The 17,052-nt window shown below is 44.5% G+C and overlaps 1 protein-coding gene across 1 annotated transcript in view; it reads left to right on the forward strand.

The window, feature by feature from the left end:
- DNAH1 (dynein axonemal heavy chain 1) overlaps window positions 1–17,052 on the forward strand; it is a 255,919-nt gene that overhangs the window by 129,270 nt on the left and 109,597 nt on the right. The window contains exons 34-40 of the mRNA XM_060240006.1: window positions 7,632–7,723; window positions 8,266–8,420; window positions 10,528–10,705; window positions 11,267–11,461; window positions 14,648–14,767; window positions 15,405–15,563; window positions 15,810–15,914. Of these exons, the coding sequence (XP_060095989.1) occupies window positions 7,632–7,723; window positions 8,266–8,420; window positions 10,528–10,705; window positions 11,267–11,461; window positions 14,648–14,767; window positions 15,405–15,563; window positions 15,810–15,914 (1,004 nt within the window). The remainder of the gene's footprint in view (window positions 1–7,631; window positions 7,724–8,265; window positions 8,421–10,527; window positions 10,706–11,266; window positions 11,462–14,647; window positions 14,768–15,404; window positions 15,564–15,809; window positions 15,915–17,052) is intronic.

Below are 17,052 nucleotides of genomic sequence, written 5' to 3' on the forward strand. Positions count from 1 at the left end.
TCAAACTTATTTCCATTTATTTTTTGCATCCTCCTGGACTGAATCTTCCTGTACCAAATTAAGATCTAGGTTTCCTGTCTCATTACCAATGCTGATACTTCCATGCTTGCTACTAGAGATAGGCACGGAATTCGAAAATGGTGGTTTGTTTCCTTTCATAGTTCATTGGGTTGCTCAATTCATTGGTTCATTTTGGTTCTTTTATTTTTTTTCAATTTCCAGAACTGATTGGTGGTTTGTTGGTTTGGTTGGTTCAGGAAGGGGTAGAATGCCCGAGTGGGCTAGAGGTGGCAAACTTTCAGCAAGCTCTTCAGTGGACTCTCCTCTACCTGCTCTCCAAATTTGGTGAGGATTGCAAGTTTGGGAGGTGGAACAGCACCCCCCTCCCCAATGGGCTAAGACACTTAACTGGCATCTAACTCTTCAACAGACTCTCTCCTCTTACCTGCCAGGCTGTCTGGAAAAATGAACCAAAACCAACCCAAACAAACCACCTAGGAAAACAGCCAGTTCATTTTCCAGTTCAGACTCGATGCGTTCAAACAACCTGGCCCATTTTAAGCATTAATTGCGATTCGTGGCCCATTTTGAGCATTAATTGTGGTTCGTAGTTCATTTGAACATATGAAGCTGCCTTATACTGAATCAGACCTTTGGTGCATCAAAGTCAGTATTGTCTACTCAGGCTGGCAGTGGCTCTCCAGGATCCCAAGCTGGGGTTTTTCACACCTACTTGCCTGGATCCTTTTTAGTTGGAGATGCTGGGGGTTGAACCTGGGACCTTCTGCTTACCAAGCAGATGCTCTGCCACTGAGCCACTGTCCTCATGCTCATGCCTACCTGCTACCCCTCTGCATATCACATCTAATCCAGCCATGTCCGCTATTGCCATTCAGCACCTGAAATCATCTTTATAAAGTTTATATCTCTAGTTACATTTTATGGCATACATGGCCTGGCCCAACAAAGTGACATTTATGTCAGATTTGGCCCTTTTAACAAATGAGTTCGACACCTCTGCTCTAGAAGTTTCTGAATCATGACTCTGCAGAGGTGAAAATCCCATCAGTATGAACACAGAGACAACGACTCAAAGAAGAGCCACATGTAAACAACCTGATCTTCTTCGTGGTCTCTGTGCCGTCCCACACATGGGTTTTCCTATCAGGACGAACCCTACCTCGGAGATTTTAAAAAGCTAGCCTAGGCGTTATTTTTGGCGCGCACTCCCTCTCGCTCTGGGGAGCAGGCATCCACTGCGCATGCCTGTAGCGCGAGGGAGGCGCCCAACCCACTCAGTTTCTTTCCAACCGCCGCCCGGGATAGTCCTACCTCGTTGCGCTCCTCACTTACCTCAGATATCTAGCCTCCGTTTCTTCAAGTTTCCTCTTATTTCATCCTTCGCTATTTCTTCATATTCTTATCTTCAAAAAAAAAAAAAAAAAAAAAATTTAGATAAATATCTTCCCCGCTTTTCCTCAGACCTCCCTTCCCCCACCCCCACCCCCCCCCCCCCGGGCGTATGGAAGGAAGGGACAGTAAAATAACCTTCAAAAGGTGCTCGCGCTGTAGGGCGAAAATCCCTACATCGGACGGGCATTCGCTTTGCTTGTTCTGTTTGGGAGAATCCCATAAAGTGGACGCCTGTGCGCATTGCCTTCAATTCTGCAAACAGGCGCGCAAAAACAGAGCCGCTAGACTCAGAAGCCACTTAATGGAGTCTGTGCTCCAGCCTGATATGTCGCAATCTTCGTCAGCAAGTAAGTCGCCCCCCCTACTGACTCCCCAAGGGGACGGCGCACGGTCGGCAGCTTCAGTGGCCATTGTTCCCAGCAAGCATAAGTCCGGCGATGCCGCGAAAGCCGGCGACGGCGCGAGAACGTCAGAACAAACGGCCGCGGCGACTAAACCAAAGGGCGGGAAGCACACTAAGAAACATAAGCATTCCGACCCGAAGGGCCAGAAGGATTCGAGAAAACCGTCCGATCCGAAGGCTCCGCGGAAACCGACAGACCCGAAGGACCCGAAGATTCCGAGGGACTCGAGAAAATCTTCCGAACAACAGAACGAGCCCGAATCGCAATGCGAGCCCTCCACTCCCGGATCCGACACCCAGGAAGTGACCACCCCGGCTACGGAGTCGCCGCACCAACAGACGGAAGAAGTTATTCCTATTCCGTCCCGATCCCCTTCCCCGCAAGGATCCATGCTAGACCCTGCTCTGGAGCCGATTCGAGACCCGCAACAGTGGACTCGACACCACATCGATCCTAGATCGTTCCGCGATATGTCGAATCCCATCCAGTACAAACATGACGCTTACAGGTACTTCGATGCGCATCGGTTCCCAGCCAGGTCCCCCAGCATAGAGAGATATCGGTACCATCATACGCGTTTCCCGGAGAGATCCCCTAGTAGAGGGAGGGACCGCCATCGCTACAACCCGAGATCTCGGTCCCCATCCATGTCCCCGAGGCGACGCCATTATGCTTCAAGGTCTCCTTCCATCGAATCCCATGCATGTTGCGGATACCACCATTCTCGGTACCGAACCGATTATCACAGGAACCCATCCAAGGAAGCGACTCCTGTCCAACGGAGCAAGCAACTACCGAAACAGCCGTCTCCGACTCCTTCCACTTCGACTTCTAAACCTAGAGGTGCGATTCCAGTGGAACCCAAAAGCACGACTCCAACCAGACCGGACCCACCTGAACCCGAACCTGACTCTGATGCTGAATCCGACGCTCAATCATCGGACTCGATACAGTCCATGTCCCCTGGGTCCCCCGCCTCGGATATCGCCAAGCCCGCGGATTTGTCACCGTCCGAAGGGGCAAAGACATACCTGGACTTGATTGCCAATATGGCCTCTGCACTTAACGTAACTCTTACTTCGGATGCACCCAAGGTGACAGACGTGGTACACGACTTGGTGCACTCAGATTTACCTGCTGGTTCCTTTCTGCCGATGCTGCCGGTACACCTAGAAGCCATCAAAGAAGCTTGGGACAACCCAGCCTCCATTCCCCCAACTTCAAAACGCATTGAATCCCTTTATAGGATCCAAGCACCGGATTCGAAATTTTTATTTAGCCATCCAGCACCGAATTCTCTGATAGTGCATTCATCTTCTAAAACTAAACAGACCCGCCACCCGGTACCCCCTGAGAAGGAAGGCAGGAAGTTAGATACTCTTGGAAGGAAAATGTATTCAATCTCGACGGCAACTGCCAAAATCAACAATTACCTAGCATACTTCGCCGCGTATTCCCACAATATCTCCTCCCAACTGAATACGCTCGTCTCTGCCCTGCCTGAGCCCTCCCAGAAACAAGCCTGCAAGCTGCTTCAGGAGCTCAACAGGATTTCAAAGCAACAGATAAACACCATCCGTCACTCTGTGGGGTGCACTTCCAAGGCGATGGCCGCCTCAATTGCCCTAAGACGACACGCTTGGCTTCGATCCTCTTCGTTGCAGCCCGATCTAAAATTCAAAATAGAAGACCTTCCCTTCGATGGACAAGGTCTCTTTAATGCCACAACGGACGATATACTCTCCACCGTGGACGACAGCCGCAAACGAGCGAAAAGATTGGGGGTAGCCCAACAGCAACAACAACAACAGAGCTATAAGCCCAGATCATGGAAACCAACGCCCTTCAAACGTTCCAGATCCCCTCGACAATCTGAATACTGGAAACGTAAGGCTCCTCCTCCAAAGCAATCCTTTAACCAGAGACAGCAGAGACCACAACCACCTAAAAAGGCTGCATCTTCATCAAAGCAGTCTCTTTGACTTTCTACCTCTACCAATTCAGCACGTCTCCAGACTTCTTCCATTTCTCGACAATTGGCAGCAAATAACCACGGACAAATGGGTTCTGAACATTATTTTGAGGGGCTACTCCATAGAGTTTCAAGCACCACCAAAAAGACATCATTTTGTTTCCACTCCCCCATCACCTTCCCTTCAGGAAGAAATAGACACCTTAATAGCCAAAGCGGCTATAGAGCCTGTCCCAGTCCAGTATCATCGGACAGGTTTTTATTCCAGGTACTTTCTAGTCCCGAAAAGGGATGGGGGACAGCGCCCGATTCTGGATCTAAGAGCCCTAAACAAATTCATCCGCCACAGAAAATTCAGAATGATCACTTTACAATCGATTCTGCCCTTAATCCCCAGAAACTCCTGGATGGCACTGGTAGATTTACAGGACGCATACTTCCACCTGACAATACACCAATGCCACAGAAAGTTTCTGCGCTTCGCCGTTGGCAACAACCACTACCAGTTCCGAGCTCTGCCCTTCGGACTTTCCACGGCACCACGGACATTCACGAAATGTATGGCGGTTATTGCAGCATACCTCAGACAACGCGGCGTTGCAACCTACCCATACATAGACGATTGGCTCCTTGTGGGAGCCTCAAGGACGCAGTTGATGAAGGACATTTCCATCACACTTGCGCTCCTAGCAAACCTGGGCCTCCAGGTCAATCATCAAAAGTCACACCTTACCCCAACTCAAGACATTCAGTTTATTGGGGCTCGTTTGTGCACCACGGACCACAAGGCGTATCTTCCTGTGGACAGGATATCCTCCATTCAGACGCTGGCCACACAAATAATGCAACAACCCAAACAACCGGCCTTCAACATTCAGCGCATGTTAGGACTTATGGCAGCCACGACGGCAGTTCTGACACACGCAAGACTACGCATGCGAACCCTACAAATCTGGTTCGTCCGCGCGTTTCGACCCCAACACCAATCTCAAGGAACGGTCCTCACTGTTCCAAACCACATCCTCCCTTCGCTCGAATGGTGGACAGTTCGAGCTCACCTGCTTGCGGGAATGCCCTTTTTACGGCCAAGCCCCTCAGCAGTGGTTACAACAGACGCCTCGAGATGGGGCTGGGGAGCTCATCTCGACGTACTCACGGTCCAGGGGCAATGGACACCGTACGAACAGTCGCTCCACATCAATTGCTTAGAGCTTCTAGCTGTTCACAGAGCGTTAAAATCGTTTCTTCCATCTCTTCAAGGCCTACACGTACAAATCGCCTCAGACAATGTGGCGACGGTTTTTTATATAAACAGGCAAGGAGGGACAGCATCCACCCGCCTTTGCAAAAGAGCAATGCACCTGTGGCATTGGAGTATTGCCCATCAGATCCACCTCACTGCGGTACATCTTCCTGGCGTACAGAATATTCAAGCGGACAGACTGAGCAGATATTCCATCAACGACCACGAGTGGTCACTCCACCGGTCATACCTTCTGCCAGTATTCCGGAAATTCGGAACTCCGTCAATAGATGCGTTTGCTGCACCAGACAATGCACAGTGTGCGATCTTTTTTATGAGAGGTCCGCCCTCACAACAGTCTGCAGGGGATGCCTTCATACAAACGTGGACCGGTCCACTACACTTCCTCTTCCCTCCCTTTCCGCTAATAACACGGTGCATACAGAAAATTCAACTGGACAACACAGATTGCATTCTAGTGACGCCATGGTGGCCACGCCAGCCATGGTTCACAACCCTTCTCCTCCTGTCAGAAAACACTTACCATCACTTCCCTCTGGCACACAACCTCCTGTCCCAGCAGAACGGCAGGGTTCTGCACCACGACCCGAACAGGCTTCGCCTAACGGCCTGGAGGATATGCTCTCAGACTTTCCTGAAGGAGTAAGACACGTTCTCCTTAATGCAAGGAAACCGTCAACAAGGAAGTCATATTCCATGAAATGGAAAAGGTTTTCCATCTACGCTACCAAGCATAATTTCAGCCCCTCCTCGGCTTCCATGCCTCAAATCTTAGCGTATACACTGCATTTGTCAGAAAAGGGCCTTACGTACTCCTCTCTGAAGGTGCACCTGGCAGCAATCTCAGCTTTTCACCCGCATGTACAGGGTCGAACTGTTTTCTCACACCCTGCTGCGAAATCCTTCTTAAAGGGAATCTTACATTTGCACCCACCACTGCGGCAAATGTATCCTAGCTGGAGTTTGTCACTAGTGCTTAGCCAACTAGTAAAACCGCCTTTCGAACCTATGGCTACGATACCACTTCACCTCCTCTCATGGAAAACGGCACTTTTAGTTGCACTCACCTCTGCTAAAAGAGCAAGTGATCTCTGCGCGTTCAGAGCGGACTCGCCTTACACCATGTTTCACCATGATAAGGTGGTGTTACGGCCAGATCCCGCTTTCTTACCGAAGGTGGTCTCCGCATTCCATCTGCATAGAACCACTACCTTACCTGCTTTTTTCCAACGGCCTACGGATAAGGGCCAAGAAGCTCTACACTGTCTAGACGTGAGAAGAGCACTCGCCTTTTATATAGATAGAACTGCATCGTTCCGCACAGACTCCAGACTTTTTGTGGCCTACGGCCGCCGTCATAAGGGAAAAAAGATATCTACACAGAGACTATCAAAATGGTTGGTTGCTGCTATAGAGCTGTGCTACAAACTCGCGAAGCAACCAGTCCCATCTGCCATAAGAGCTCATTCTACAAGAGCTCTGTCAACGTCATCTGCCCTTGCCAGGGGTGTATCCATGGAGGACATTTGCGCTGCTGCCGCTTGGTCTTCCTCCTCGACCTTCGCCATGCACTACGCTTTGGACGTTCGTGCTAGGCGGGATGCATCCTTCGGACAGGCAGTTCTTCGCTCCATCTTTGACTAAGAAGCTGGTCCGGGCTTGGTGAGTAGTTACTTACCTTATAGCCTATAATGTGCTGACTATGTTGCACTAACCTTTGCACTATTTCTTCCTCCAACTCTAGTGCCAGCACCCACCGCCTTGCAGGTCAGCTTATCAGTCACCCATGTGTGGGACTGCACAGAGACCACGAAGAAGATAAACAGGTTACTCACCTGTAATTGATGATCTTCGAGTGGTCATCTGTGCAGTCACACACGCCCGCCCAGCCGTCCCCGCTGCTGGCTACTTGTCTTATATATCCGCGCTCCTATTATGTCAGCGGCGGGGAAAGAAACTGAGTGGGTTGGGCGCCTCCCTCGCGCTACAGGCATGCGCAGTGGATGCCTGCTCCCCAGAGCGAGAGGGAGTGCGCGCCAAAAATAACGCCTAGGCTAGCTTTTTAAAATCTCCGAGGTAGGGTTCGTCCTGATAGGAAAACCCATGTGTGGGACTGCACAGATGACCACTCGAAGATCATCAATTACAGGTGAGTAACCTGTTTTTTTTTCCTTAGCTGCATGTGATATTATAGTTTATTTTACTGTGTTGTGACACTCTGGTAGAGTTGTAAGGAATGAGAGTAAGAGGACACACAAGGAATTATGGCATTTATTTTGTGCGTGTGTTTATAAATATACACACATATATCTGTTTCATATGTACTCTATAGTTTCTCTTTTTGGATTGTGAAATGTATATGTAAAGTAGTACCACTGTCAGCTATGTCAAAATCTTCCTCTGTTTATCTGAGGAACTAACTAGTATGCTTCTTCCTTGTTGCTTTGATGTGATAAAATAGAACTGGCTTAGGTAGGGTCGGCATCCAGTCCAATAAGTTGGTGCTTGTATTTGCACACCTGAAGATCAGTAAATGTAACTGTTTGAGTATTCTTGCTCTGAATCTTTTGTGCTCCAGGTTTTGTAACAAAGTGCATCCAGCTGTATGAAACAACTGTGGTGCGGCATGGCCTCATGTTAGTGGGGCCCACCGGCTCTGGAAAAACTAAGGTAAGGTCTGCAGGAGATGCAGTGCAGTCTTCTCAGAATAGGAAGGGAAAATTACCTTTTCCTCAACACTAACATCCATGACATGAGAACTTCAGATTTTATTGTGAGAAAAAAGCAAAAACAAAAAACCCAACCCCAAGTTTCTTGCAAAGTTCAGCAGCAGCATACATTGGAGACCTTTAAAATAAAACCAGAGGGTATTAAAAGTGATATACCAAACTTACTTGTACTGCAGAAGAGCCTCATTAAGGCAGGAACAGATGACCTTTAGCCTTCCCCACTTTAGTGAGAGTTCTACAATGTGATTTTCAAGATATTCTTATAGAAGAAAGTGGACAGTTTCCACCTCTCCTTTTGTGATCCTTGCTTGCCTTTTATAGTCCTGTTTCTTCAATCATGTCAAACATTTGGGCAAAGTTCTTTGTTAACCACTTTGCATTCTCTATTATTGTAGATGCATGGTGAGTTTGCATTGTCTTTGTGTTCTGTCTTACAATAGATACCATGGTATTGTATGTGATTGTACGGTTTTTTTTCTTCAGTGTTACAAAGTTTTGGCAGCTGCAATGACATCTTTGAAAGGTCAACCGTCAGTCAGTGGTGGAAACTATGAAGCTGTCAATTATTATATACTGAATCCCAAATCTATTACAATGGGCCAGCTGTATGGAGAGTTTGACTTGTTAACTCATGAATGGTAAAATATAAACATCCTTCTCCCTTTCTAGAAGGCATAAATTGAAATACCAGAAAGCCTTTCTCAGTAACAAGATTAAACAGATGGGCAGGATCTAGCCAACATTAAGCACTGTGCTTAGCTGTCACCAACTGAAATCACTGGGACTATGAATGCTTATTAACTGGTCCTTCTTTTGTGCTCTGCACAAAAAGTAAAACAGCTGTTCTGATCACTGCACTCTAATAAGAACTAGGTACCGGATATCCATTTGCAAATATCTCCCCTTCTTAATTAGTTTAATGGCCCTCTGGGAAATATGGAGTTGGATCATCACCCCCAACTTAAAATGGCAGCCAGGAAAGGTTGGGGTTCATGTAAAATTGCCAGCCTTCAGGTAGGACCTGGAGTGTTCTCTTGGAATTAAAACTGTTTTCCAGACTACAGAGATTTTTTTTTAAGGAAATGACAGCTTCAAAGGATATGCTGTTCATACCTAGGGATCTGAGGCAGGCAGGAGCCATGTCAAGATTGGCAGCGATAGCAGACATTGTCAGAACTCTTAATCCCACAACAGCCAGAGCTGAACGATTCCGTTTATAGGAGTCAGTGCCTACAGCTGCAGCACTGGCCTTGAGTCTGTAGGCACTTACAGCTAGAACAGGTCACCCATCCTGCAAAGCTTTATGGTGGATCTAGGTTTCCAGATACCTTGTGGTCAGCCAAGAGACCTTGGGCAGTTAGTTATGCACACCAGCATCTGAACTGTTCTTCTGCTCAGGCTTCCTGTCTTCTCTGCTCTTGGGGTCCTGGGGGTCACTGCAAGGTCCTTGGCAATCAATTGTTATCCCCCATGGGTCTTTCAGGAATCCCAGTTCTCACGGTGACTCCTTTTCCTAAGCCCCCTGGGCTTCTGGTTTAGTAGCCCACAGCAGTCTGCAGCCTCTGAGGTCCAAGAGCCCAGGAACCTCATGGTCTGTCATAGTTTTATCCCCCATAGGATCTAGCACCATAGTGTCCTCATCCTGTGATGGATTGTCAGACCCAGTTTCAACAAAGGCCAAACTCTATGGTATACAATAGATTCTAGGTGAAATCCCTCCTCAAATTCCCCCTCCTCAGACATTGCCACCAAATCTCTAGATATCTTCCAGGTCAGATTTGGCAACCCTAGGTTCCTGGTAGAAATGGGGACTTTCCAACCATATAACTCCCCCATCAATGTTTCTCAGAGAAAATTTATCTGTATTAATATGTTTTTCTTATCATGACAAAAATACTTTCCGCAGCACAATGGTTCCTGTTCTAATGTGGGGTGTGGGGGAGGCAACGTTGCTATTTAGCTGCTTAAAGAGCTAGGAGAGCCAATTACATGTTTCCAGCATCTTTTCTAGTGATGTCATTAGCTAGTCATAAAGCTGAAGTGCACAATTCTACAAAAATATTAAACCTACAAAAGGAGCTCAAAGAGAATTTATGCAGTGTAAATATTTCCTACATTTTACCCTAAAGTTTGCTAGACTTGGGCTAGAGTGCATTTTTATGGAAGATTTCTCCATAGCATATTCTGCTTAAACGTGACAGCTTATTTACAATGCAGTTTTTGCCCAAAGGACAGTGTACCAATGTAGCAGAGTGACAAAAAATACAGTATCCATAAAAACTCATTCACAGGCATAAAGCCATCTGTTCTCTCCAGCTGGGCTTCAAAGGATGCTATTTTCTTTTGATCTTATTTTTAAAAGACCATACGTGTCCTCTGTACTAGATAAACAAAACTGAATAATAATTATAGCTATTTAAATAGATGGCAATGATAATTTATTGATGGTGATAAAATGTTGGACTGCATCCAGTATCCCTTCTCCCACTGGCCTTTATATTTTTGGATCTGAATGACTGTATACATTCATTCTTCACTTCCTCCTATCAAGATATCAAGATGGGAGACTGTATTCCTAAGGAAAGTGGACTCTTCTTTATAATCTGCAGGTATATTTAGGTAGCAGATATATTTAGGATAGCATCAAAAGGTGTGAGTGAGGCAAGGTCTTGGATGTTATACAGGGTGTTGTTAAGCTGTAGAACCATCAGTTTGACTTGTGCTTATCTCCATTCCACCTTACAGGACAGATGGTATTCTTTCCACCCTCATCCGAGTAGGAGCCATTGCCACAGATACCAACAAGAAGTGGTACATGTTCGATGGTCCTGTTGATGCAGTTTGGATTGAAAATATGAACACTGTGCTGGATGACAACAAGAAGTTGTGTCTTAGCTCTGGTGAAATCATTAAGCTGACTGAGGTATCTTTATTTTGTTTACATTTGCCTTTGTTGTTTATACCAACACACATGTTTTATTTATTACATCCATATCTCACCTTTCTTTCATTATGGGACTCAGCAGGGTAGACAGGATTCCTAGAATGTCACAAAAGTGATTGTCATCAGGACCAAACTTTGGGGCAAAGGTCCAGGGGCATGGGCTCAGCAAGGGGTCCCAAACACAGTTTGTAGTTTTGCATTTTTACCTTACCATCTGAAGGGAAGTAGAGTCTAAGTCCATTAAGGACAAAATCTAAAATTATCTAGCTGTACATTGATATCTAGCATTGATACACATTCCTGAGGGGCTCCTTTCCCACAGCAAGGAGGAACAATGAAAGATCCATTATGCCATTATACCATTGGAAAATTTAATCTGGATCCAACTCACTGTGTTTTTTATCAATGTATTGGCTGGGAATTGAAAAGGGTCAAATTCCGTGAAATTTTACAATCACACATTCACAACACTAGCTGCACAATTCAAATTTGTACATTTGGCAGTGTGGTAAAAACTAACTTCTTTTCTGTGATTTCCAGGCAATGACCATGATGTTTGAAGTGCAGGATTTAGCTGTTGCCTCTCCTGCCACAGTCTCCCGATGTGGCATGGTATACCTGGAGCCAAGTATTTTGGGAGTAAAGCCCTTTACAGAATGCTGGCTGAAGAAGATTCCAGATGTTATAAAGCCATTCTCAGAGCAACTGGAATCTCTTTTTGACAGATTCCTAGAGGTGAACTACTACAGCATTCTTAAGTACTGTATTTCGATTCAGTGAAGAATCTTTCCATCAGCCTTTGGTTTAGCCAACCAACAAGTCCAAATTAATAAATTTGTTTTCAGTTGCTTTAGAGTGGCTAGTAGGTACAATTCATCAAGAACTTTTCTTGTGCTGAGCCTCAACTCTTGCACAATTCCAGTTCAGTTTCATTGGGATTCCAGTGGGAAAGTTTTTGAGCCCTTTGCTTCCAGAAGCAATAAAAGTATTCCTGTACAAAATGCTATGAAGCACTGACAACTATATATCTATGGAGGTCAATTTAGATAGGTATTTTCTCAGATAAAACTGTAAAATCTGCTCATGGCCAGAATGCTCAGTTGCATACCTGTCATTGAATTTCTCTTCCACATTATGTATGTCTATCTAATGTATTAACAATAATCAGCCTTTAATTATAAAATAACAAGAGAGAGACTATTGATTTCAAACTTCCATCAAAGTTGTTCATCTTTACTACTCTGCAGATTGATACTGAGTCTTGCCGCCTACATCACTGTTTATTGTATTAACAGGAAGGAAACTATCTAAGGCAGTAGTCATTAAGTCCAGCCTGCTGTCGTGTAAGCTCCAATAGGGTAGCCAGTTTCTTTTGTTACTTGTTGGAATGACCTGCTAGCAGAGGTAAACTGCTACATGGCCACTGAAATACAGAAGCAAGCTGATGTGACCAGTGCTGCAGGGACTATTCAGTTCAGTGCTGGGGTGTCCAGTAGGAGTGTTCAAAAAAAACCCCATCTGATCCCAGTATTTTTCGAGTTTGTGTATATCGAACCTGAAAGATATTGATGTTTCTCAATATCCCAGAATCACAATATTGGTGTGGCATTCAGATTTGGGAAATATTCAGGAAATCCATTTTTTTTGTCTCCGATATAACCTATGAGAACCATTTTAGTCAATGGTCCCCATAGAATATAATGAATAATCAATTTGGGGGGGCTGTTTTTTAGGTAAAGGCACCAAGGCACCAAATTTGCAGCATAGCAGGTGGTGCCTCCCCTAAAAATAAAAAAACACCCAAGTTTTAAAAACATTGGACCAAGGGGTTGAATTCTGTGGGCCCCCAGAGAAGGTACCCCCATCCTCCATTGATTTAAGTGGGGAGAAAGGCATTTAAAGAGATCATGGTCCCTTTAAATTCCTTCTCCAAGCTACATGACTCCATAGTTTGGAGAACTCCAAAAGTGTTTAAAGCAGGGGTGACAAACTCATTTATTAGGAGAGCGAGATCTGACACACATGGCACTTCATGGGGCCAGGCCATGGGTGTCATAAAATATAATGCCAGGTAGTGAAAATATAAACTTTATCACAGACAAAGACAGTTAAAGATATTATTTTTTAACTTAAAATCCAAACATGCTTAAAACTCTTCCATTATTTTGTTTAAGATGGAAAGGTGGGGGAATAGTGGAATTTGGCAGTGTAATTTTTAAAATAAAAAATCAAGAAAAAGCACAAATCACTGACTCTGTGGAAACAATGAAATGGCATTGTAAGCTTCTCCCCCACCCCCGAGTCTACTCAGATTGGCAATGGCTTTCCAGTATAATATCCCCCTTTGGCTGTGGGTTCCCACATTAGAGTACTTACTAGATTAGGGCCATTCAACAGAGATAAACTGCCTGAAAGCATCAATCTTTTGTTTGCAAGGACACAAGGAAGCATGCGTTTCAGCTGGCTATAGGAACGCTGAAAATGTAACCATCTCCACTCCATTTGAAACCAAGCTGCAAGAAAAAAGTGAAATGGACTTTAAAACCCACCCCATGTTTTCCTTGCAGCAGCCAGCAAAGAAAGGCAGGAAGAGCCGGGAACTGAGATTCAGCCTGGGAGCTTCAAAGGGGGCTTCAAAGAGCCTTTGAAGCTCTCAGGCTGAAAGAGACTCTGCCTCAGAGCTTCAAAGAGCCTGGGAACTGAAAGAGTCACAGCCTGGGAGCTTCAAAGGGTAAGGACAGGAGGGGGAGGGGGGGAAAAAGAGCCCCAACTGGCCTGATCAAAGCCCTGGGCAGGAAGGTTTTGACCCATGGGCCGTATGTTTGACACTTCTGGTTTAAAGGGCTTGCAGTCCCTTTAAACTTATTTGAAGTTCTCCAAGCTGCAGAGTCGTGTAGCTTGGAGAAGGCATTTAAAGGAACTGTGGTTCCCTTTGTTAATCTATCTGGCAACTCTGAAAATCCTGAATATTTTCAGGATTTTGGGGGCTTGACTATTTCAGATAGATGAACAATATGTGAAATTACTATTGGGCTAAATCAGTACCTGAAAAATTCTGATAAGGTGATTTCTGGGTGTTTTTTATCCGGCTTGGATTTAGCCAAGCACATGGCCCTACTGGCCAGTGGTGCCTAAGATGGACATCAGTTCACCCATTGGCAGCAGTGCAGGAAGATGTAATGGATATAACAAGGGCTTTTTTTGTAGAAAAAGCCCAACAGGAACTAATTTGCATATTAGGCCACACACCCCTGACATCACCATTGTTTCACGTAGGGCTTTTTGTAGAAAATGCCCAGTAGAAACTCATTTACATGTTAGGCCACACCCCCGGCACCAAGCCCGCCAGAACTGCAGTCCTGTGTGTTCCTACTCAAAAAAAGCCCTGGATATAACCAACACTTGTTGTGGGTTCCAGTGACCAGGTCTGTAATGGTTAGCCCCTACAGTATCAGCCTGTGGCATTACAGGAACCTTTCAGCCTGGCTTGCATTTCCGAGGGGCCCATACTTCTGTCTGGGTATTAACAGTGAGCACTGTGTCAGGAAAAGTTGAAGACCATTGATAAAAAGACAGGTATCAGATTCACATAGCAACTCCGTCAATGGCTATGTTTCTCTTTCTACAATAGTATATATGAATTAGGCTGATCATGTGAAGAAGGTCAGGAAGGGGGTATGGGGAGAGGTATTTGTAAAGTTCCTGCATTGTTCAGGAGGTTGGACTAAATGACCCTGGAGATCCCTTTCAACTCTTATGATTCTGTGATTCTCTGGTTGTGATGAAGAGTGTTCAGAGCACTATTTAACATGCCAGGGATTTCAGCAGCTAAGCGCAGAGTTCGTTGTGAGGAAAAGGGAAGACAATATTAAGGCTACAAGTTAACTGTGGTTCTGAATTATATCTTCCCAATCCATACAGGAATCCATCATGTTTGTGCGGAAATCAGTAAAGGAGACAATTGCTTCAACAGACTCTAACTTAACAATGAGTCTCCTTAAGTTATTGGACTGCTTCTTTCAACCCTTCATACCTGTTGAGGTACAATTTTTGTAGGTGTTAACATTCAAGATCCTGGAGGGAGAAGTCAAATGGGCAGTTATCCCAGGAGAAAAGATAAACATGATAGAAAATTCAGTGCCTTACAGGCAATTCATTCAAAAGAAATTGTGTGCAATTATTCTGGGATGTATTCTCTTTACTTAGTAGCTACAGTTAGCTATGATTCTGTGTATATATATTTATTTGTTTATTTATTTCATATATTTTTATGCTGACTTTCTTCTGAAGAGCTTTGTACAGTGTGCACTGTTCTCTCCTCCTACATTTTATTTTTATAAAAACTGTGAGTTAGGATAGGTTGAGAGAGTGATTGTCATCCATAAGCTTCATGACAGAGTAAGGATTTGAATCTGGGTCTTTCAGATCCTAGTCTGACACCCTAACCAGCACAAGAGGATTATACTTTATTCCGTGGGGAGTTCATTTCCCTGAGTGCAATAGCAATTCCAAAACACTGAGATAAATTTAGTGTTTATTGTTAACAGCCAGAGATACTAAAATAGCAAAGAGGTAGAATTAAGCTGCTTGGCGAACTTTGATTTTATGTTCTCTCTGTTATCATTAATGAAGACATTATTGGTTTTAGAAAAATTTTAAATTTAAAATGAATTTTCAGGGAATGAAAAAAATGCCTCCAGAGAAGATAGCCCGTATTGGTGAGCTTATTGAACCTTGGTTCATATTTGCTTTGATTTGGAGTGTGGGTGCAACTGGGGATGCCCAAAGCCGAGTAGTTTTCAGCACTTGGTTAAAGGAAGCCATGTCAGCCAAACAGGTAAGCTGATGGAAATGGGACCTCATCTCTTCTTAATAGCAGCAATATGGCTTCTCCATTTCTGGAACATGTGACTGCATTGTATTATTTGGCAGAGAAACTCTTATTCTGGGAGGTTTGGGGAACATAAACCAGATGGAATTCCATCACTCCCAATTAATGTCCATATTATATTCTTTGTGTTAGTCTTAGGAAAAAATGTTCGGGAAAACTGTGGTGCTCACAGTCTCCTTTTCCCTCCCACAGATTGGTTTACTCTTCCCAGATGAGGGGTTAGTCTATGACTATCAATTGGATGATGTTGGTATTAGCAATATTGACGAAGAGGAGGATGAAGATGTTGTTAATGAGGTAAGGAGATTTTCAGTCTCTTTGCTCTGGACTTTGGACCAGATTCGTTTAAGAAGCAAGATCAGCAAGTGCTTGATATTTCTGCCTGTCATTAGAAATGGATGTGTGTGCAAGGCAGAAAAAATAACCAAAGGATTAAAAACAGCATACCACCTTTGGTCATTGTATCCCAATTCATATTAGCATCTCTATCTGACCAGGATTTCTATCCATGAAGCACAAGTTTCTCACCTTCCCACTCCTGTTGCATCCTAAATGCCTTCTTGTGGAAGCAAGGAAGTGAGAAATTGGCTCTCTACAGGCAGAGTCCTTTTGTACATGGATATGCTATGGGGTGGATCCAAGGTGCTCAGCCTTCAAAATGCTAAATAATTTCTTAGGAAATTTTGTGGGGAAAAGAGTTACGTTTCAGAGCTTTTCTGTGAGAGAAAGGGTATAGCTGAGCTCATATTTGCCTTTGTTTTTTAAAAAAGATTATATGAGTTGGTAAAATATAATAAATGGCTGAGCAAGAATTATGAATGGGGGAAAACCTAATTCATAACTCGTTGAAAACAGCCAGTTGCATTGTGGTAAGGGGAGAACCTTAGGCAAACTAGAGTCTCACCTTTAATATGGAGATTATAATATCAACCATACACAGTTATTGTAATAATCAGTGAGATAATGTATATAAAGCACTCTGAGCACACAGGACAGGTGCTATACAAATACTAAGAATAATAAAATAAATTTTGACTAGTATTACAAATGGGGTTGGTAATAAAATATTTCTGTTTGACTTTTCTGTTTTAGAAGGACAACCTTGGAGGAAAGATATTTAGATGTCCCTTAAGACATAAGCAACTATATAAAAATCTGGAAAGGTTTTATATGGGCTTCCCCAAGGATAGCACACAAAACAAAAAACAGATTGTTTGGGTGGCAATACTTTGAGGAAGTCCTGGAAAAGGGAAAGCATAGAAGATCTAAAAAATTCAACAAGTGGATGATCATGTACTCACAAAGCTGATTCTGTTGGGGTGGACTGAGAAGGTATAATGGCCCAGAAGCAACCTAGGCAGAATGGCTCTTGCACTGAATGCTGTGGGTGAGTGCTGCTCAGACCTGGCCAGCTGCACTCACAATGGGTACCATT

The sequence above is a fragment of the Heteronotia binoei genome, chromosome 5 (assembly GCF_032191835.1).
Source record: "Heteronotia binoei isolate CCM8104 ecotype False Entrance Well chromosome 5, APGP_CSIRO_Hbin_v1, whole genome shotgun sequence".
Lineage (NCBI taxonomy): Eukaryota > Metazoa > Chordata > Lepidosauria > Squamata > Gekkonidae > Heteronotia > Heteronotia binoei.